Raw genomic sequence first — 22,680 nt, forward strand, 5'->3', positions numbered from 1 at the left:
GTATTCCTATTATCGGTAATCACATTCACATTACACTTAGTATATTTATAAATATTTATCGGGATTAAACGATACATTATTCATTGGGATTAAATTAAATTTCGAGACGGCGAAATTATTTAAATAATATCAATAACATTCATTCAAAACACCATTTTTTATTGTATTAATTAAAATTTAAATGTTTCATTTTAAAATATTAAAAATGCAATTTGTAACTTGACACTAACAAGGAATGTAAAAACAATTAATTTACAAGTTATTCATAAAAAAAATCTACGAGAAATTAAAGGGACTTTCTCATTCACGCATTGCAATATCCCGAAATGTTGTTTATTAAAAGTATAATACTGTTACAACCGCGGTGTCTTATAAATTATATAAAGGGCGTTTAATTGTAACAATACTTAATAAATCAATAATACTTTACTCTTACGATTAAAACACAAAAAAATAATAATTTTTTGGAAATAATAATCAGGAGTGGTCTACAAGACAGTTACACAATCAGTTTTACCCCTACTATACTAAATCAAATCTACTTGGTTGGCATTCATTTGAGCAATTTAACCAGAGGCCCAGCCTGGTGCTGTGTTACAAAGAACCACTCATTAAACACAAGATACATTAATTAATAGAAGAATAATTATCGGTTTCTGAGTAGCTAATCAAACATTTAATATTGATCGAGCAACAGAAACATTTCTCCGTATAAAAGCGTTCTGAACATATTTAATTAGCTGAATTTTAGTCAATTTGTTAGACAGCTTTACTAGCTTTAACTAGCTTTTTTTTTTGCATTGGAAACAATATCCTAGCTATGGTATGTTTTAATAATAAAATGATAATTACATGTTATTTTCGAGTGTAGTGTAGTTTTTGATGATTATTAACATTACATTTGGTTGAATACCAGCTTATTTGCTAAATTTTCTATAACCAGAGACCGCTTGTAAATCTTGCTTACAGTAATACTTTAAGCAAGATTAATAAAAATATAATATAATATCTCACTGTTAATGTCATTAAATATAACTACTTACACCATATGTATTGAAAATTTGAAAAACTCTTATACCTAACTATGGTTGGTCTTAAATAGTTTAAACTTAGATCATCGTTTAAAAAAATATCGATGCATCCTTTTTCTACATTAGAAAATGGCTATTCAATATGAAGGTAACGTACGTTTACGGTTAAAGCAAATTATATTTAAGTGATTGGACGCAAATATGTATCTAAACAATAGTGTAATAGTGCGTGACGGGTGATGAGTTGGCTTCGACTTTCTGTATGTTGAGATGATGCACGACGGTGTCCGGACTCATCGCCTCCTGCGGACAAGAAATAGCACTATATGGTCACAGGTTTTTTTTTTACAATTAATAAGCCAGCGTTTGACCGTTGACTTGCCTGATGTTAAGCATCGACACGGTCTAGGATGTAGCACGCTTGCCTGTAAGAAACCTGCTTACTCTGGATTTTAAGACAGCAACATTGTACCTATCAGGAAATACGGACTCGGGCAAAGCATTCCATAGTTTCGCAGTGCGAATGATGAAGGTTATATACTAATCTAGAATCACTTACTCTAGTATATTACTTGGAGGATCAATGAACCATAATCTGAGACAGAATGAAGAATTTTTTTTTTTTTTTTATATGCCCCGGGATGGCAAATGACTCCACTCCACCTGATGGTAAGTGGTAGTAGAGTCCAAACGCGACGACGGCCAGTACAGTCGGTAAGAATGTTCTGTACTAGCCGTCCCCGCCATGCCGGCCCGCAAGATGCCTCTTCACGCCTCGTTTGAAGGAACCCGGGTTGTAAGAGGAGGGGAACACGTGAGCTGGTAAGGAATTCCATTCTTTGGTAGTGCGGCAAAGAAAGGAGTTGCCAAATTTCTTTGTGCGCGATAGAATTGATGTCACAGTTAGGCGGTGACATCGAGAACCAGCTCGCGTGGACTTAAGAAGGAAGGGGGAAGCAGGAATTAGAGAGAATAATTCCTCAGAGCACTCGCCGTGATACAGACGATAGAAAGCGCTCAGTGCTGCTATCTCGCGACGCAATTGTAAAGGTTCAAGGGTGTTTGTGACCTTTACGTCGCTAATAATGCGTACTGCACGTCGCTGCAAACGGTCCAAGGCCTCCATTAGGTACTTAGCGGAGCCATCCCAAAGGTGCGAGCAATATTCAACGCAAGACCGTACCTGTGTTTTGTATAACAGGCACAGTTGTTGTGGCGTGAAAAAACGCCGCACCTTGTTCAGAACTCCGAGTTTTCGTGAAGCTGTTTTTATAATAGCCTCGATGTAATCCCTTGGACTAAGGTCGCAGCGAACGTCCATCCCCAGCATGGCGATTTTGCTTTGTATCATCAGCGGTGTGCCACAGAGGGAGGGATGAGGGTAAAATGGTGACTTTTTCGCTGTGAGAGCGCACACCTGTGTTTTCTTGGCATTAAACTCAACAAGATTATCAGAACCCCATTTGGCGATGAGCTCTAATGTCCTATCGAGTTCAATGACAAGATTCTCCCGCCTCTCCTCAGTTTCCGCCCGCCCAGCCACTGCGCGTCCGTGGTATCCACCATGCACTGTACTATCATCTGCATAGCAATGTATGTTCCCAAGAGAGAGCATATCATTGATATGCAAAAGAAAGAGTGTGGGAGATAGCACAGATCCCTGGGGGACCCCAGCATTCACTACATAGAATTGTGAAGCGCAACCATCTACTAAAACACGAAGGCTACGCTTGTGTAGGAAGCTGGCAATCCAGGTGCATAGCTGAGCAGGCAGACCATATGCCGGTAGCTTGGAGAGAAGACTTCTGTGCCAGACCCTGTCGAAAGCCTTGGAGATATCGAGGCTGACAGCCAACGATTCTCCATGCTTGTCGATAGCTTCACCCCAGAGGTGCGTTACGTACGCTAGAAGATCACCTGTGGACCGTTTTGGTCGAAACCCGTACTGACGATCATTAATTAGACAGTGATCTTCTAGGTAATGGATCAGTTGGTTGTTTAAAATCCGTTCCATCACCTTACAAAGTACTGAGGTGATAGCTATTGGCCGGTAATTTGCCGGGTCAGACCGATCCCCTTTTTTGGGAACCGCTTGCACATTAGCTCTTCTCCAAGCCTCCGGCACACATCCCGAAGAGAGAGAAAGTTGGAACAGGCGCGTTAACACAGGAGACAGCTCCGCTGCGCACTTCTTCAGCACAATGGTAATGCTGGTATTCCATCGGGACCGCTAGCTTTCCGTATATCGAGTGATTGCAGCTCCGCACGCACATCACGTTGCCTGATTTTGATGTCAGGCATCGTGTGGCCACATGAAGGTATTGTTGGTGGCTGCGCACTACAATCATCGATCACAGAGTTGTCGGCAAAGAGTTTAGCCAGGAGGTCGGCTTTCTCCTGCGGACTGTGAGCTAGCGATCCGTCCGGATTTCTGAGCGGTGGCAGCGAAGGTTGGCAGAAATTGTTTTGCACAGACTTGGTCAGACGCCAGAAGCTACGGGAGCCCCTAGGATGCGAAATAAGGTCATGACCAATCTGTACAATGCGCTGTGCATCCGCTCTCGTGTATGCCTTCCTACAGGACTTGGAATTTTTATTGTAGTTTGCTTTCAGTGAGTCAATGTTAGATGCCCCGCTAATGCAGCCGTTGATCCACGCGCGATATGCCGCCTGCTTAGATGATACAGCGTCGGCACATTCACGCGTGAACCAACGGTTACGCGTACCCCTATTGATGAGATCTGAGCTAGGAATGTAGTATTCCATTCCTAACATGATCTCATCAGCAACAGCAGCGGCACTAGCTGTCGGGTCATTCCCACTGAAGCAACGTTCCTTCCAAGGGACTGACGCATAGTAATCGCGCATACCGTCCCAATCTGCCGACTTATAGTGCCAAACGCGACGTTTGCATACCGCTGATGGCGGCAGCTTGGCCTGTGGCACTTTGGTAGATATAAGGCCGTGATCCGAAGAACCAAGTGGAGCCTGAACCACAACCTGATATTCCACCGGGTGAGAAGTCAGCAGAAGATCCAGTAGAGAAGGCGCTTGCCCATCAATGTCCGGGATCCTGGTGGGCTGATCAACCAGTTGGGTCAAGTCGTGTGTGAGAGCAAAAGCATGAGCAGTTCTTCCAGCATGGTCAGTTTTGAGGGATTTCAACCATGATTCATGGTGAGCATTAAAATCCCCCAAAAACACCAATTCCGCGTTAGGAAACTGCTCTTGCGCAGCATCTGCCACCCGACTAAGATGGTCGAATAATCGGCTTGTCTCCAAGTCACCATTGTGGGATCTGTAGAGGCACACGTAGACTCGACTCTGACGAACCAGGTCCACACGTACCACCAACATGGAGAAGGAGGGGTCCTCCAAGCAGCGCAATCGGTGACAACAAACATCCGCCCTGACGAACAAGCATACTCCGGCTTTCGCTTTAAAAGATTCTTCCAGCATGTAGCCGGGATAGTTAAGGTAGCTGGTGTCGGCAGGGCGGAGTATTTGCGTCTCCGTGAGAAACAACATTGCTGGCCGTGCTGTCTCGAGATGGTGGTGGACAGCGTTGAGGTTAGCATGGAGTCCTCGGATGTTAGAGAACTCGACCTCAAACAGCGTGGGTATGGTGGGGGTGTGCACCGCTGAACGACCGTTATTTCTTATTTGCGCTACCATTTGGAAATTAGGAAAAGAGACGTGAGGCGAGCGACGTATTGCCACGATAGGGATGGGCAAAGTATGGAGGCGTGTTTTCCCAAATGTTTGCCAAAAAGGAAAATATACTGATCCGCCGGACGGAAGGGCCCCCGAACCCCCCCGGAAGTGGCCGCCGGGACCCCACCTTCCGGTCACCAACCGGCACGACGGTCCACCCCGAGATTATGCGTGGCCTGGTGGGGCAGCCTCGAGAGCTGGTTAGGCACGCTCGGGCCCCTGTACTATGCCACGGGCGGCCAGCGGAACAGCCGTTTCTTCGGGTCTCCCTGTCCGGCAGGTCAATACAGTTTCCCCCGGCATTGGTTCAACAGCCGTCTCCACTGGACCAACACCCATCGCGGCATTACTCGCTCGGGCACTGGCTGTACGCTGGCTGACCTCGAAACGCGGCTGCAAGCCACTTCACGAGTTTTTCACCATGCGTACGGTGGTAACAAGCCAGGCGGATGTTAGCATCCTACCACCAGATGAGCAGATGGTCGCTCAGATATCCCTTAGTCGCCTCTTACGACACCCATGGGAAAGAGAGGGGCAGTGAAATGTATTCTTTCTCCGTCACTGCACGGATAACACCGCGCAATAAAAATATATAGGTTTTTTATTTTAATTATCATATTACTATATCGGCTGATCAAGTTCGCACCAAGCGAGATGTTATCAGGAATACGTCGTCGTACATAAATTTTTTTCTGGTGGTAGGTAGGGCTTTGTGCAAGCTCGTCTGGGTAGGTACCACCCACACATCAGATAATCTACCGCAAAACAACAGTACTTGGTATTGGTGTGTTTCGGTTTGAAGGGTGAGTGAGCCAGTGTAATTACAGGCACATTCGACATAACATCTTAGTATTTAAGTTGTTGGCGCATGGGCGATATAAGCGATGGTTAACATTTCTTACAATGCCAATGTCTAAGGGCGTTGGTGACCACTTACCATCAACTGCCTCTACCTATTCTATAAAAACAAAAATATAAGTAATTATAAAAGAAAATAATTATGTACAATTGGGAAATAAGTACGATTGAATGTTACATTAACGATAAGAACTATAACAACCAATATAATGTTTTTTTATTATATGTAATCAAATTAGTATTCTTACCTCTTCTTCGTTGATCCCGTTAATCTCAACTGGAATAGTTTGTCCGTCTTGTGTTATAACCTGTAAGGCAATATAAGTATTAAAAAATGTTTACATACATATATTTTCATGACATAACTAACGTATTAGCAGTCAAGTTTCACACAAGATTTAATCTGTGATTTGGTCAAAAAAAATTGTATAAAAAGCAATCTCATCCACAAAGTTTGGGTACAGGAAATAACATGTGATAACTTTCCAACTTTTTCTTTAAAAAAATTTCTATTTTTTTTTTATTTTTATTTTATGTTCATAGGTCTACAAAACAAAATGACAATCAAAAAAATTAAATGATTACATTTCTCTTGATGTAGACACGACATGCGTTTTTGATTAAGTGCGAAAAAAGCGTCTAGTCTGTGACAGCAACAAAGACCTAAGCTTATAAGTTTTTTTTTAATAGCTAAATAATTTAATCTATAAAAAATACATATAAAAAATATGTCCCATTTCGAGTAAATGTCAACGATAATTTTAATTTAGTACATAATCCGTTTTATACTTACCTAAACAATAAAATAGATCAAGTTTATTAAGATCATGAATAATATTTACTAGATTTTTAAAGACCAATACACCAGCAAAGGCATTGCAAGGGAATGTTGGAGTCAGGGGGACGTAAATTTGACAAATCCTTATTATGCAGTTAAAACACGATTGAGGATTTTAAATAAATCGATTGTGGATGATGGTATAAGACTACCTGAACGGCATCGAAAATTACCTGCAAAGATTTCCCGTCGATGGATGTGATGGCGAGTTTCGTGCCGTCTTGCATTGTGAAGTGCAGCGGGTTACCTTCTTCGTCCGTCACCTGAGTTACCATTCGCGTGTTATAGATTAGGCATAGAAATTTTTCACTTTCAAATATAAAACTATAATATTATATTACAATGTTTTTATGTTAAATAAATAATGCTTTTTCGACATGGAATGACATTTGGAACAAGTCTAATGAAGAATAGAGCTATATACATTTACAGGTATATTTTTCTCTTCAAGCATGAGATGTTCCCTCGCCATTTCTATCTGCTCCACCATTTCCTCTTGCTCCAGCTCCATCTGCAGCTCCTCGTGATCTAGCTCCATCTCTTCGTGCTCCAATTCTAGCTGCTCGGGCTCCATTTCCACCTTCAGCTGTTCGAGCTGTTGCGGTACCAGGAGTGAGGAACCGGAATATAGTTCACAGGTTGTTAGCACCTTGTGCTCTTCTATGTTGACAGCCTGAAAAATAATTTTACTATATGCCAATGGCAGGACTAAATATTAAATTTACATATTCTATACGATTTGCTGATAGCTCTGCTTTATTATGCATTACAAACAGTTATTGATAAACTTATCTTTATTTATAATACACCACTATTACATATAATATTAAATAAATAATAAATATCCTGGGACATTATTCACACACGGCCATCTGATCCTAAACTAAGCAGAGCTTGTACTATGGAAACCAGACAACTGATATACTACATATACTGCTTTTCTTTTGTACATACATATTTATATAGATAACTACACCCAAACTCAGGACAAACGGACATATTCATGCATTCAAATGTCTGTCCTGGGTGGGAATCGAACCCACAACCTTCGGCGTGAAAGGTTTAGGTTTAAAAATTATTTATTCCCATAAAGACAATTACATCACTTACATGAGAACACAATTGAAGAAAAAAATACAAACAATTAAATACAAATAGAGACATTCGTTGTCGTACTTACATTTTTCAATGGAGAAAATAACACAGAAAACATCACCACGATTTAAAAATTACTTTTATTCCACTCTTCATGAGACAGCCGCTCTTTGAATATATCGAACGAGTCAATATTTTTAATGTCTGAGGGTATCTTGTTATAAAGACGCGCACCGTCATATGTTATTGCGGTTTGACCGAACTTGGTACGAGTTTTAGGCAAAACAATGAGACTCGCGCTTCGAGTGCAGGGGCGCCCATATTTTTTGCTGCTATTAAAATTTAGTTCGGTATGGACATTTTTATTAATAGTTTTACGTATGAAAGTGCAGGTGCTGAAAGGCAAGTATCTACCAACCACGCCAACCGGCTCTTAAACACAAATATTAAAAATATTAATTTTACTTGCAAAATTCCAATAAGAACTTCTCTGATATTCAAAATATTTTCTACAATGTTTTCAAAACATTTTTTATTCAATAAACCATTTTTAAAGATGATTCATGGATATTTTAATATATTGTGTATTCAACATATTCGAAATTACCTTAAAGACTAATTTAATACCAAATCAACAAAATATGTTTTTTTATAGTATAGGAAGGCGGACGAGCATATGGGCCACCTGATGGTAAGTGGTCACCAACGCTCTTAGACATTGGCATTGTAAGTAATGTCAACCATCGCTTACATATCCAATGCGCCACCAACCTTGGGAACTAAGATTTTATGTCCCTTGTGCCTGTAATTACACTGGCTCACTCACCCTTCAAACCGGCACACAACAATACCAAGTACTGCTGTTTTGCGGTAGACTATCTGATGAGTAGGTGGTACCTACCCTACCACCAGTAGTGTTTAAACTGTTAGGACATAAAAGTATACAACACAAGATACACTGACCCAATTTACCATAATAGAGAAAATGCGGTTCAGCTTTCTCTGCAACATACTTTCTTTCTTGGACTGCTTATGCTCACAGTGTACAGTCGCAAAGAATAAAATGTTTATTTTACTCTATAGTAGAGTATATAAAGAATTGCACCTGTTCCGGATCCAGTATGTGAAAGGCGGTTGCGTTGGAGTCGTCTGCATCATAAGCAACATATATGACTCTCTCCTCCGTCTCTGTCTCCTCGTGCACCTCCAGCTTCTGCAGCTCCTGATGCTGGGTCTGCTGCAGTTGTACCTGCGGTTCGGGCTGGATCTTGTCGTTCACGAGTAGACTTATTTGCTTCGGGTTCTGCTGAAACAGGCCAAAAGGCAAAAAAAATATATTTAGACGTTATTTTATTGTATATATTGAATTTTATTAGTGGCGTTGTGCATTATTGAACCGCCAAAAACATTTTGTAGTTTGGTTCCGTTTGAAAACTGAGTTAGCTAGTTCAGTGTCTGGTAGCACATTGGAGTAAATTAATACGTAATTTTGTTCGCTCGACGAAAAAATACAGGTTAATACGGACTACTTACTATTTACTATTACTTAATTACAAACCTTGCTTCTCGCAAGAAGACGCCTGCGCCGGACGCCGGCATCGTCCCGTCGTACAATCGTAGTCCTGCAATCGGATAGAGTACATAGAAAATTAGCAAGTAGTAATTATTGAACAGGCTTATTTGTATAACGGTTATCTAATAATCTGATCGCACTGGTACGGCGTGTGTCGTGTTACGTACCGGTCGTGCGCGGCGCGGCGCGAGTGTCGGCGCGCGTGCAGGCGGTGCTGCGCGCACTGGTGCGGCGTGTGTCGTGTTACGTACCGGTCGTGCGCGGCGCGGCGCGAGTGTCGGCGCGCGTGCAGGCGGTGCTGCGCGCACTGGTGCGGCGTGTGTCGTGTTACGTACCGGTCGTGCGCGGCGCGGCGCGAGTGTCGGCGCGCGTGCAGGCGGTGCTGCGCGCACTGGTGCGGCGTGTGTCGTGTTACGTACCGGTCGTGCGCGGCGCGGCGCGAGTGTCGGCGCGCGTGCAGGCGGTGCTGCGCGCACTGGTGCGGCGTGTGTCGTGTTACGTACCGGTCGTGCGCGGCGCGGCGCGAGTGTCGGCGCGCGTGCAGGCGGTGCTGCGCGCACTGGTGCGGCGTGTGTCGTGTTACGTACCGGTCGTGCGCGGCGCGGCGCGAGTGTCGGCGCGCGTGCAGGCGGTGCTGCGCGCACTGGTACGGCGTGTGTCGTGTTACGTACCGGTCGTGCGCGGCGCGGCGCGAGTGTCGGCGCGCGTGCAGGCGGTGCTGCGACGACGTGGTGAAGCGGCGCGGGCACAGCGCGCACTGGTACGGCTTCTCTCCCGTGTGGATGCGTTCGTGCTCCGACAGGTTGCCCTTCTGGCTGAAGCTCTTCCCGCACACCGCACACGAGAACGGTTTCACTCCTGTGGGCAGACACGTGGGTCGCCACTTAGTCACATATATACGTATTGTAATTATTTAATTAATACGTAATAATATTGTTATTATTTAAATTTTAGTAGTTTGGGTCTAGATATCTATATTGAATTCTAAATTTAAAAAGTCCCAGAATACGTATATCATTTACGTAAAGAGACAAAATATATTTATATCAATTGTTAGTTCAGCTACTGGTCATTGTTTCGGTTAAGCAATATTAATTTTTTTCGAAAACAAATGTACTCACCGGTGTGCCATCTCATGTGTAGCGTGAGACTTGTCTTATGCGCGAATTTCTGCTTACATATATCGCACGAAAACTTTTTGATTCCGGAATGTAGGAGTTGGTGATTGAGCAAGTTCGCTTTGGTCTTGAACGTCGCGTTACAGGTCTGAATCAAATATCGAATTTTTGGTCACATTATGTTAAAAAGCACTAAATGTATCGAAATGCGATGCAAGCAAGCGGGTCCAACCTTGCAGGTAAATGGCCTGAGCTGCGAGTGCACGAGTTGGTGCCGCTGCAACAGTTGCTTGTGCCGGAAGTGCTTCCCGCAGGTGCCGCACACGTAGCGCTGCGCCGCGTGCTCCGCCTGCTTGTGGTACACGACCGACGACGGGTGGTTCAGCACCTGCATACGAAGTCAATGACAAAATTAGAAATTATAATATCATATACCTAACAAGCCGAGATGGCCCAGTGGTTAGAAAGCGTGAATGTTAACCGATGATCGTTGGTTCAAGTCCGGGCAAGCATCACTGAATTTTCATGTGCTTAATTTGTGTTTATTATTCATCTCGTGCTTGACGGTGGAGGAAAACATCGTGAGGAAACCTGCATGTGTCCAATTTGACTGAAATTCTGCCACATGTGTATTCCACCAACTCACATTGGAGCAGCGTGGTGGAATAAGCTCCAAACCTTCTACTAAAAAAAGGAGAGGAGGTCTTAGCCCAGCAGTGGGACATTCACAGGCTTTTACTTTATACTTTTATACAAGAAATTATATAAAAGCTCTTTTTAATCCTATGAAATTTTACAAGAAAAAATTCTTCAGGTGGTGGTATCTGATGTGACACAACATTAACATACCGTTCGAATACCTTAAAATATTCACAAAAAAGTACTTTTTTTCACGTATTAATAATACGTGTTATATATTCAGTTCGAACATCAAATCTTTTCGTTTAAAATAGACAACATAACGCTGTCAGCGTGTACCTTCCCGCAGAGGTCGCAGGCGTACCCGCCGGTGGGCCGGAAGCGGCGGTGCGACACGCGGTGCACGGCGAGCGACTGCGGGTACGCAAAGCTCGCGTCGCACTCCGTGCACGCGTACGACTTCACGCCGAAGTGCACCGCCTGAGCGAGCGGGTGATTTTGATCACGAGAATAGAATTATTTTCTTACACACCATTTCTATGCCGTTCCAGTCGAAGAAGGATTAAACATAAACAAATATTAAATTTACATATTCCATGTGATTTGCTTACAGCTAATTACGTTTACGATAGCCGGAGGATTTGTGAAAAACCAAAGTTTTTATTAACACTTTAATTAATTACTAAATATTATATTTAACTTAATCCTAAGATACAATACTGCTCGATGTTAGATGCAGATATTGAATCCTACCTTATATATATAACTTAATCCTATGAAACAATACTGATCGTTACTGGATCACATATTGAATGATACATATAATTCAATCAACAGCCAATCGTTGTCCACTGCTGAACATAGGCCTCTCCCAAGGTGCGCCAAAGCTCCCTGTCCTCCGCCTTCCGCATCCAGTTGGTGCCCGCCACCTTCTTAAGGTCGTCGGTCCACCTGGCTGGAGGGCGCCCTACGCTGCGCTTGCCGATTCACGGTCTCCACTCTAGGACTCGTCTGCTCCAACGGCCATCGGTCCTACGACATACGTGACCAGCCCACTGCCACTTCAGCCTGCTAATTTTGCAAGCTATGTCGGTGACTCCGGTTCTTTTCCGGATAATCTCATTTCTGATCTTATCCTTCAAAGATGCTCCGAGCATAGCTCGCTCCATAGCACGCTGAGCGACTTTGAATTTGTGGACTAGTCCCGCAGTTAGTGTCCACGTTTCGGCACCGTATGTCATGGCAGGTAAGACGCATTGGTTGAAGACTTTCGTCTTCAAACATTGCGGTATAGACGACTTGAGGACTTGACGAAGGTTGCCAAATGCTGCCCATCCCAAGCGAATTCTTCGATCGGCTTCCTTCTCGAAGTTGTTCCTTCACTTGTTCTGTTACTAGTCGGTAACTTGTATTATCTGTCCTAGGTAGGTATATTCACTAACAACTTCGAGAGGTTTCCCCTCGACGTATATCGGTCCCGGCACGACATGCCTATTGAACATGACCTTGGTCTTGTCCAAGTTTATACCGAGACCGACACACCGGGAAGACTCGCCTAGGCTACGCAGCATTTCGGTGAGTTGTTCCAGCGACTCTGCTATGATGACGATATCGTCGGCAAATCGAAGGTGTGAGATGTACTCGCCGTTTACATTGACTCCATACTCAGTCCAATCCAGCGTCTTGAAAACGTCTTCCAACGCGTTGGTGAACAGTTTCGGGGATATTACATCCCCCTGTCTCACCCCTCTGCGCAGTTGGATCGCCTTCGCCTTACAGTCCTGGATGTGGACAGTCATTGTAGCGGCGTTGTATAGACATCTCAGTACCTCGATATATCTCCAGTCGATATGACATCTCTGCAATGAGTCAAGCACTTCCCAGGTTCCGATGGAGTCGAAGGCTTTCTCGTAGTCCACAAATGCCATACACAGCGGCTGATTGTACTCTTCTGTCTTCTGCACAATCTGCCGAACAGTATAGATGTGGTCCACGGTGCTGTAGCCTGATCGAAAGCCGGCTTGCTCTGGGGGCTCGAACTCGTCAAGTCGTCTGGCGAGACGGTTCGTGACGACTCTTGAGAACAGCTTATACACGTGACTCAGGAGTATTGTCTATTGGTCTGTAGTTTTTCAAGAGGGTTTTATCACCTTTCTTGAAAAACAGTACCACCTCACTCCCGCTCCACCTTTCCGGGGTCTTGCCATGTTGGATGACGGAATTAAAGAGGCTTGCTAGCTCTTTCAGGACCGGAGACTCGCCTGCCTTAAGCAACTCTGTTGTGATTCCGTCATCTCCCGGGGCTTTGTTGTTTTTAAGCTGTTCTAGAGCCGCCCTAATCTCGCCTTGGTCAATGACCGGGAGCTCCTCGGAGAAATGGCGCATAAGAGGGGCGCGCTGGTCATCAATACTGATTCCCACGGGTTTATCCGATCTTGAAGAGAACAACTGCCCATAAAACCTCTCTACTTCTCCGACAATCTCAGGCCTAGAGGTAACGACCCCACCATTTTCAGTTTTAAGTTTTGTCAGACGCGGCCTCCCAAACTTGCGAGCGAACACTTTCGATCCCCGATTTTGCTCAATCGCAGCCTTGATGGCACGGGTATTGGAGCGTCGGAGATCGCGTCGCGTCAGCGTTTTTATTGTTCGGTTTAAAGCCTTATCTGACAAAAACGATGGTAGTTCTCGTCGTTTTCTCATGAGCTCGAGTGTCTCAGCAGAGAGTTTTGGTGCGTTGTCTCTTCTCTGTGGCGGAAAACACTTGCGGGATGTGTTTTGCAGTATTTTCACCAGCGTGTCGATTTTCCCATCAATGCTGCTTACGGTTTCCAACGCGGTGAATTGATTTTGAAGTTCCATTTAGAACTTTTCGGAGCCTTGAGCAGCTTGGAGCATGGTAGGTCGGAGAGTAGACCTCATCATTTTCGATCTTTCGGCTTTGAAGTCGATATTTAGAGTGCCTCGAACCAAGCGGTGATCACTTCCGGTATTAAACCTGGTGATCAATGAATCATCTCTAAATATGTGCCTTTTATTCGAAATGATAAAGTCTATCTCGTTCCTTGCCACGTTATCGGGGCTTCGCCAGGTCCACCTCCTCTGAGGCTTCTTTTGAAAGAAAGAATTCATCAAAAAGAGCCCCTGCGCTTCGAGAAAGTTAACTAGCATTTGCCCCCTGTGATTTCTGCAGCCCAAGCCGTAAGGTCCGACTTACGATTCACCGCTATCTTGTACTCCCACTTTAGCATTAAAGTCTCCCATAACAACATTGTAGTGGGCCTTCGAGGTGTCGTTGAGGGCCTTTGCGATGTCCTCGTACATCGCTTCGACCACATCATCAGAGTACCTGTCGACCTTCAGGGAGTACCTGTCGGAAAGTTTTAGGACAAGGTACGCTACCCGGTTCGACACACTACTGATTTCCACAATGCTGCTAATGAGATCCTTTTTGACTAGAAAACCGACACCATCCTGGGAGAGGTTATCACCTTCGCGGAAGTAGAGTAAGTTACCGGACTCTAGAGTTATCGTGTCCTCCCTCTGTCTTCGGACTTCAGATAACCCCAGTATATGCCAGTTTATATGACTTAACTCTACTTCTAATTCGGCGAGGTGATGGTCCAGCCTCATCGAGCGTCCATTGTACGTTGCCATGTGCAGTCGTTTTATACGGTAGCCTGCCGTGAACCGGATTCTTAGCACCCCCTGCCCTGCCGATACCGCGACCGCTACCTTGGTCGGGCCTAGCGGGCTTGCCGATAACTGGGGGCCATATTTTTGGGCGCATCTGCCATTAAGGAGGGTTTGCCCATACTCGCCGCGCTGGGCAGGCGTGTTGGCGAGCGCAGTAGGGGGGTAAGATGTATATGGGGGGGGGACGCTGCTGCCCATCCCCCCTTTTCCCCGTCCTTCAGTCGCCTCTTACGACACCCACGGGATGAGATTGGGGGAGTACTATTCTAAGCCGGTACTCCACGGCAACATATAATTATTCCATCCTAATATATAGTGATAAAAATGCTGATCTATTAGATTGATTTAGGTGGTACGTGCTGAGCTGACTCGCGGCGGCGACTTCGCGGCTATGTGCTGTGTCAGCGATCCTCCCTGAGGTACTGCATGTAACAAGCTAACCTAAACTAACCTAACAGTCCTTGACTATTGCATATTTATTTATAATAAAGCACTATTCCACTTAGGTACTGATTGATACTCACTTTAATTTTATTTATTTAACTTATTATTATTTATCTTTACTTCTCCTGCTATTGAAATCGGTTATATGTAAACATGATATTTAGTGTCTCGCATGTGTTATACAATCTAATATTGTATCGCATAATTTAGTCTCAATATAAAAAGAATATAAATAGAAATGTTAATAGTTTCATGTAAAAAAAAGGAATCTAGAAATGTATAGAATTTTCTTTACCTTGATATGTAATGACTTGCTCTGCCTATTGCTGAACAGTTTATCACAGTGATTGCATTTTAATTTAACTTTTCCTTTTTCGGTTTGTACTTCGATTTCATCCTCAGAAGCTTCACTAACAGTTTCTGAAAGTGATCAAATTATATCTTACATAACATACTCGTAATATTTGCACGAGACTTTAATTATAAAATATGCAAAAATATAATAAATGATCGTAAGATTTTAGATTTTTAATAGTATCGACCCTAAACTTATAACTTCTGACCCTTGACCGTCGACATTACAATACAGTGGACAGGCAATGATATTAGTCACTAAACGAGGCTCACCACTATTTTTATCATTTGGATCTTCTCCGACAACATCTACTTCTTCTTCAACTTTAAGAGGATCTGTACTCTCCCCAGCTTTATCCTTATATTCGCTCGCATCCGTCAAGTCGGGCAGGGCTTGCGGAACCGGTTCACTCTGTACGTCATCCTCCGGTTTGTTAACTGGAGCCGCCTCGGCGTTTTCTGCAGTTATTTCTGTTTCATTTACCGGGTCGGTGTTTTCGGGCTAAAAGTTTTAATTAACTCATTGGTCGTTTAAATTGACATCGTACGAATGTCGTTAATTGCAGATGATCCACATAACGCATCAAGCATTTGAAGTAGTAAAAAGAAAAGTTCCAAGAGCGGCCCACCTCCGTGTGGCGGCGCTGCTGCAGCGCGTGTCCGTGCGCCGCCACGTGCGACATGTAGCGCCCGCGCGACGAGAACTGCGCGCCGCACACCGCGCACTGCTCGCGCGTCTGCCGCGTGCGACCTGCGACACGCACTGCACTAACACCTCCATACCTCCTAACCAATTTGTATTGTAGAACTTATTGTTATTCAGGCGTTTCCAAAAGTCCTGATTAGATAACCTACCAATATATTTCTCTTCTGTTAAATAAACAACTGCTAAATTTACTTAGTCGGCTACAGTAATTGTTTTGGAGTCGTTTTATCATATATAAAATTTTCGTGAAATTTGGAAAATGGATTGAAACTACATAAATGTAACAAATATCTATCCAGTGTATGAAATTAAGTTCAGAAGTGTATGGCTTCTGAACTTCTATCTGGAGATAAGTCTTTTGGTCAATTCTATGGGTAAATGGACTTTCATAGAATTTTGACTAAAATTGATAAGAATAATATTTCAGATGGTGAATATGTATTTAACACAATATCGTTTACAAATTTTATCACACACCTTTGGGCCTCCCTCTTCCTTTGCCCTTAACAACGACGACAAGCTCTCCAGAATCTTCTAAATGTCCAATAACCTCTGGTTCTTTAGGAACAGTGTCAGCTTTAGGTTTCTTCTCGGCCTCTTCCCCTTCTATCACCCCAACCTCTATGAATATTCTTTCCAGTTCTTTACCCTGTAAAAAATTAAAATTATTATAACTATTTAAATATCTTAATTTAATCTACATATATTATATCCCAATTTCCATTTAATTACGACATATTTCTAATAAAAAAAAACATTATTCTATTATTTAATTATATATATACACTACAAGTTAATCATCCCGGCTTTGCTCAGGTAAATAAGAACAAAAATGTATTTTGGATAGGCTTTGCGCAAAATCTGTTCTTAGTGAGCATTTCTGTCAGGGAAGAAGTAGCTGTGACAGATTTAAAGTTAATCAGGTGGTCAAGTCTAATTTAAAATAAAATTATTATGTAGGTATATGACTAAAGAACTGTATTATTTATATTGCAGTAGTGAAAATTATTTCAAGTTTATTAATTTTAAAAAAATATTACCTGAACAGCTTCCTTAAACCTAGTTGGTGCCTTTCTTCTCCTCTTACCAGATGGTTCCTCCTCCTCTTTTTCATCAGTCTTGCTGCTAACTTCTTGCTGTTCTTTGACTGCTGCTTCTTGTGCAATTTCTTCGGGACTCTTAGGTTTCTTAGGCGGTCTACCTCGTTTTCGTTTTGGTTTTTCAAGTCCGGCCACTTGCAGGGAAATAGGATGTTCGACCTGGTATACTCCATCACTAGTGTTAACTGAAACATCAAAGTTTATTTTTTAAGTTGATTTAACAATTGAATGAATGATTGCAATAGGGATGAAAAAAAACCCAATGAAAAGCTGCTTCTTCTGCATTCTTCTACTAATCTATACTGTCATGATTATGTCATGATACATTAGCTGCTTTTAATATTGATTTGTATATAATTATTTGTCCTTTTTTAAGTAATGGCTTTTATATCTAATTATTTTATATAGGTATATAATATACTAAAGGCCAAGATCCCACAAAATAAAGAATATAATAATTTTTTATATTATAAGATTTTGAACTGTGAATGTGACTTACTTTCATAAATGATTTTTTCAGATATAATATCTGGTGTGTCCGTACTTGATGTGTTTAAAATATTTTTCTTATATTCCCTTTCTCGTTGATATAATTCTCTTATTATTTTCTGTAAAAAATTGTATTTAGAATATTATTAATGACGTTTAGTTCATTTCAGTTTCATCATTTTAGTTTAGAAATATTAAATGATGAAACTTATTATATACCTACTTAATTATACCTAGTTTTATATAACTGCTAAATTAACATAAAAATAGTTGCTCAATATATACAAAAAAATATGAAAGAATTACAGTGGTGGAGTAACCAAAATACTGGCAAAGTGAAACTGGAGTACCAGTTGAATTGATAATTTTATATTGCATTTTAAAATATTATTGTTATTCACCTGTCCATTAATGATTAAGTTTAAAAATTCAACTGAGGCTTCCAGCTGAATAGTGCAGCCAGGACAAATAGTCCTAGGAAGTTCACCATCATCTGATACCTGTATAAAAATGATATACTATATTATAACTGACAACTGTACACAATCAACAATATTATAAATAAGTGTATATATTTTTTTATGTTTATAGATGATAGTATAGAATTTTTGAAAACTGAAATATAAACAACATTACATTTATTCTTTAGTTTTTTTTTGGCTTTTTTACACTGCGAATTTTATTTAGGAATTTACTATAAATTATGTCAAATTCGTTAAATTATGGCGCCAGCCATTACAAATATACGTGAAATACTACAAGACTTATTATTTTATTTAACTATACAAATGTTCACTGTATCTACAGCACAAAAAGATAAATATCAAAGGAAATTCTCCTAAAATATTTGCAGGTTTTAATTTCATAAGAAAATATTGTTACGAAAAATAAAGATGTGAAATGATAAATTTTAAGCTTATAGGCTAGCCATATTGAAGAAGTTGGAAGTCAAAACAATCACAATTTTATGGGTGTCTACTTTACCTTTAAAGGTAAATAGGAGTTTATGATTTCACTTAAGTTTTGATTATTTTCTTCGCTAGAATATAATAAAGTTCCGTTATCATTTTCTTCACCACATAATCTACAAACTGTAGAATTATAAAGAAACACTTCCATCTTTGCACCATTTAGCAGCAACGCACGCCATCTACTTCCGGACCAATTATATCTAAGTATTTGTCATATCTATTCGTCTCAAAAAAATTATTAGGTGTCCTTTGCGTTAAAAAAAGTAATAGAATCTTTAGGTAATTTTCAACTAGCAGTAATTATTAAATATTGGTTTTATTACTACAAATGTTTTATAAAATTTGTGTACTATGATATAGCCAATAATATTATGTTAAGTAATGATAATTAAATGAAGTTTTTCTAATAAATAATAAAGGCGTTTTTATTAAGTTGTTATTTTATATTATTTAAAATGTTATGAATTATATTACTTAATATAATTTATTATTAGATACGACCTTTGACATTTTTAATATGGCAACATCGCCTCCTTTCTTTCTTTCAAAGCCCTTTCCGGTTTTGTTCCTGGGGCAAGAAGCCGTAGTTTCGGTTTTTATTATTTTTAATCGCCCGTAATCCTACAAAATGAGAATCTATAAGGATATTATTACCGGTAAACAAATTTGTTTCATTTATTTTGACAATTTCAAGTTATTATTTATTAAAATCGTGTATCATTGTTATGAGTTTGACGTTTAGGAGATTTTATGTTTCTTCGCTTAATTTTTCATGTGTATATGCCACATCGACAATCTATTTGATCGTATTTTTGTTCAATATGTTTAGAGCTAATATATTTATGTTAATATTTCAGGTGACGAGATGTTCTCGGACACGTACAAAATAAAACTGGTTGATGAAGTTATCTATGAAGTCACCGGTAAATTGGAAACCAGAACCCAGGGCGATGTCAGGATCGAGGGATTCAATCCCTCGGCTGAAGAAGCGGACGAAGGAACAGATTCTGCAACCGAGAGTGGTGTAGATATTGTTCTCAACCATAGGCTTGTAGAGTGCTACGCCTTCGGTGACAAGAAATCTTTCACATTGTACCTTAAAGACTACATGAAAAAGTGAGTGACTAAGTGTTTCTAAATGCGTGGTCATATTTATATAGTTTTATGACTAATATTGATACAAAGTTAAATTAGTATGGTGTCTTTGCTTTGTTCCTTTCATTAAAGCGCAATTTGCTGGGCAGTGAATCAATATCTATTATAACTGGCAGTCTAAGTTTTGCTTTGTTTATTTAAATGCAAATGTGTTAAGATAGTAAAATCCTTATCTTGAAAACAAAAATGGCCTCTGACAATGTCAGTGTCATAAGTATGGTAAATGGACATTCTCTTAACTCAAACAAAGAAAAACTCAAATAAAGCATAACAGATTTTCTTATAAAATAAAAAGTAATGTTACTAAATTTAAAAAAGTTAAAATATTAGGTTATATCTAAATTTTAAAAATTTGGTATTTATTATCTAACCTCCATTACAAGACCGTATCATCTTTATTAATTGTGATATTGATCCAAATAGTTCGTAAAATTGCCACACCCAATTCAAAGAAAATTTGTGTAACATATGTTTGAGTATGAGCGAACTTCATAGCCACTTTTTTTCATGAAATTTGTGTTTTTTGAAATTCAAATCAGTATATTTGTAATTGCTTTGCTTAGTTTTAGTTAAAACAATAAGAAAATAGATTAACTTAATTAATCATAGAGACATCTGCTGCTAATATCAGTTCTGTGATTCATTATGTTTAATTTGGAGATTTGATATTGTATTCTGTAAGACCAAACTCGAAGCTCACCTCAGATATTGATCATGATATGTCAGAATGTGACATAGGACATTGGCCATAATAATTATAACATTTCAAGAATCCATGCATCAAAATAGTATAGTACCATAAGTTGGTTGTCAACGTTTCACAGGTGAAGTAATGAAGTGAGTTCTTACAGAAAAGCACTACTGATTCTTTAGTGGACCCAAAGTTATAGTATATACTTCTCACCTACCAGATAATGGCCTCTAGTAATTTTTTCCTTTTTTCTGTCTATATGAGTAGTCACTATTATTGATTGGTCCTAGTTTGTGGTAGTAGTATTTGTGATCTCGAGTGTGTTTTCTATAATAACAAAAAAGCAATTTTTCTCTTATAACTTTTATTAACTCAATGTATTTCGCACAACCTAATACCAGGGGTTGATTTTTAATGTCAACCTCTGGAGCGTATGGTGCAAGAGCAAAAAACTTTAGTGAAAAAACATTCATTTTCATAGTGTTTGTTCATGAAATAAGGCTGACACAAATTTTATTTGTAAATGACTTTTATGACTTCCTAGAAATAGCTTTGAATGAATAGCTTTGAATAAAATAAAGCTAATTTTTAATAAATAATATCAACTATTTAGCAGCTTGTGAGTCTATGAACCTTATTTTTAGGATCTATGAATGGAAAAAATTATCATTTACTAAAATTTTATAGTATTATCTACAATATATTCTATTCCTTCTTTCAGATTAGTTGCAAAATTGGAAGAGAAATCTCCCGACCAAGTAGAAATTTTCAAAACAAATATGAACAAAGTAATGAAAGACATCCTTAGTAGGTTTAAGGATCTCCAGTTCTTCACTGGTGAATCTATGGACTGTGATGGCATGGTGGCCATGTTGGAATACAGGGATATTGGTGATGTGTCCACCCCCATCATGATGTTCTTCAAGCATGGACTAGAAGAAGAGAAATTCTAAATATATCTGCATAAGTGATATTAATACATAATATTCCAAACACCAGAGCCTAATTAATACCATTTTTTATTTATTTACTGAATCATGTCCGCTCAGCAGTAATCGGCTTCGGCTACTCCCCATCAAAGGCTGAACTTTTTTGTAAAGAAATAACGTTGGATATTAAATAATTTAACAAGCTGTATGAATATTATTTATTTTCTTGACCTGAATTTAACATAAAATGATATAATGAAGCATAAAAAGAGTGGTTACTACTAAGAGTTTACTAAATAGATCTAAATGGTGTTTTTATTTGTCAACAGTAATCATATAAACAAATACAATTTCTTTTAATGTTTAATTTAAAGTATCAGTAAGGTTGGGTTTGAAGGATATAATTTTATACTCTTGTTATGAAATATGTGCCATAGCTTTTATTATAAAAAAATAAGCATAGCTATTATATTTTAATTTTTTTTGCTTAAAAACTTAAAATATAATAGTCATGTGCTTATTTAACAATACAAAGACATGAGAAGCTTATAAAAAAATAAATAAATGGTGCGTGCTCTGCACCAAGGATGAAATTTCCACTCATTGCCGAACACGCCGTGTTGTCAATTTTTGGTGACAAAAATTGATTATAAAGGTAACATTAATCAAATTTATTTATTTTCTTATTTCTTATAATATTTGGTTAAAAAGGAATTAACTTAAACTTACAAAAACGAAAATAGGCACTATTCCATTATTTTGGCTAGTAACTTTGTAGCATAATCAAATAATCAATTTAATGAAAATATTACAAATATATCAAAATTATAATTCTGTATGGTCATTATCAAACCATATTACGCAGTGTCCAGTACCAGGGTGTATCAGTACGCTATTTTAGCTTTTGCTATAGCTTCCGGTTTTTGAGTGATTTGTCCTCGTTTGTTTGCGACTTCCCGAACTTTACAACTCATTATAAGGATAGAATGGTTTCTATCCTCATAATGAGTTGTAAGGTAACATATTGGGCGTTTATTTCAACTTGAAAATTGTAGTACGAAGACAAGGGCAAAGGCAGCGGTGGTGATCTGAATGATAATCCCCGTGGACGTATGATAACATCATCTTGTGCCAATGGCATTTCTTGTAGGTTCTGCTCCTCTTCAGGTTCCTCCTCTGAGGAACACTCACCCGCGGGATCATAATCATCTTCACTATCACCCCATAATTCTTTAATATCATTTCATGAATAATTACATCTCATTTTCTGTATTTTTGG

At 40.0% G+C, this 22,680-nt stretch overlaps 2 protein-coding genes across 7 annotated transcripts; one reads left to right on the plus strand and one right to left on the minus strand.

Moving 5' to 3' along the window:
* On the minus strand, positions 1-18,794 carry LOC126781203 (zinc finger protein 184-like). 6 transcript variants are annotated; one of them, XM_050506064.1, is made up of 18 exons: positions 18,640-18,794; positions 18,057-18,155; positions 17,666-17,774; positions 17,107-17,351; positions 16,544-16,715; positions 15,990-16,111; positions 15,634-15,862; positions 15,302-15,426; positions 11,206-11,346; positions 10,460-10,615; positions 10,231-10,375; positions 9,781-9,967; positions 9,095-9,158; positions 8,642-8,842; positions 6,866-7,114; positions 6,615-6,704; positions 5,852-5,911; positions 2-1,334 (listed from the first exon to the last, which is right to left on the minus strand). In XM_050506064.1, exons 1-18 carry the CDS (start codon positions 18,772-18,774, stop codon positions 1,239-1,241), a joined length of 2,625 nt encoding a protein of 874 aa, XP_050362021.1. In that variant the 5' UTR covers positions 18,775-18,794; the 3' UTR covers positions 2-1,238. The 6 variants fall into 6 exon arrangements, with proteins under 6 accessions (XP_050362023.1, XP_050362021.1, XP_050362018.1 ...); XM_050506061.1 differs by having other exon boundaries at positions 9,697-9,967; XM_050506065.1 differs by having other exon boundaries at positions 3-1,334; positions 8,642-8,839.
* A 339-nt stretch (positions 18,795-19,133) lies between these two features.
* On the plus strand, positions 19,134-21,605 carry LOC126781256 (translationally-controlled tumor protein homolog). The gene is made up of 3 exons (XM_050506150.1): positions 19,134-19,282; positions 19,484-19,742; positions 21,194-21,605. Exons 1-3 carry the CDS (start codon positions 19,255-19,257, stop codon positions 21,423-21,425), a joined length of 519 nt encoding a protein of 172 aa, XP_050362107.1. The 5' UTR covers positions 19,134-19,254; the 3' UTR covers positions 21,426-21,605.
* The last annotated feature ends 1,075 nt before the right edge of the window (positions 21,606-22,680 follow it).

This window comes from Nymphalis io, chromosome 3, assembly GCF_905147045.1.
Source record: "Nymphalis io chromosome 3, ilAglIoxx1.1, whole genome shotgun sequence".
In the NCBI taxonomy this organism is placed as follows: domain Eukaryota; kingdom Metazoa; phylum Arthropoda; class Insecta; order Lepidoptera; family Nymphalidae; genus Nymphalis; species Nymphalis io.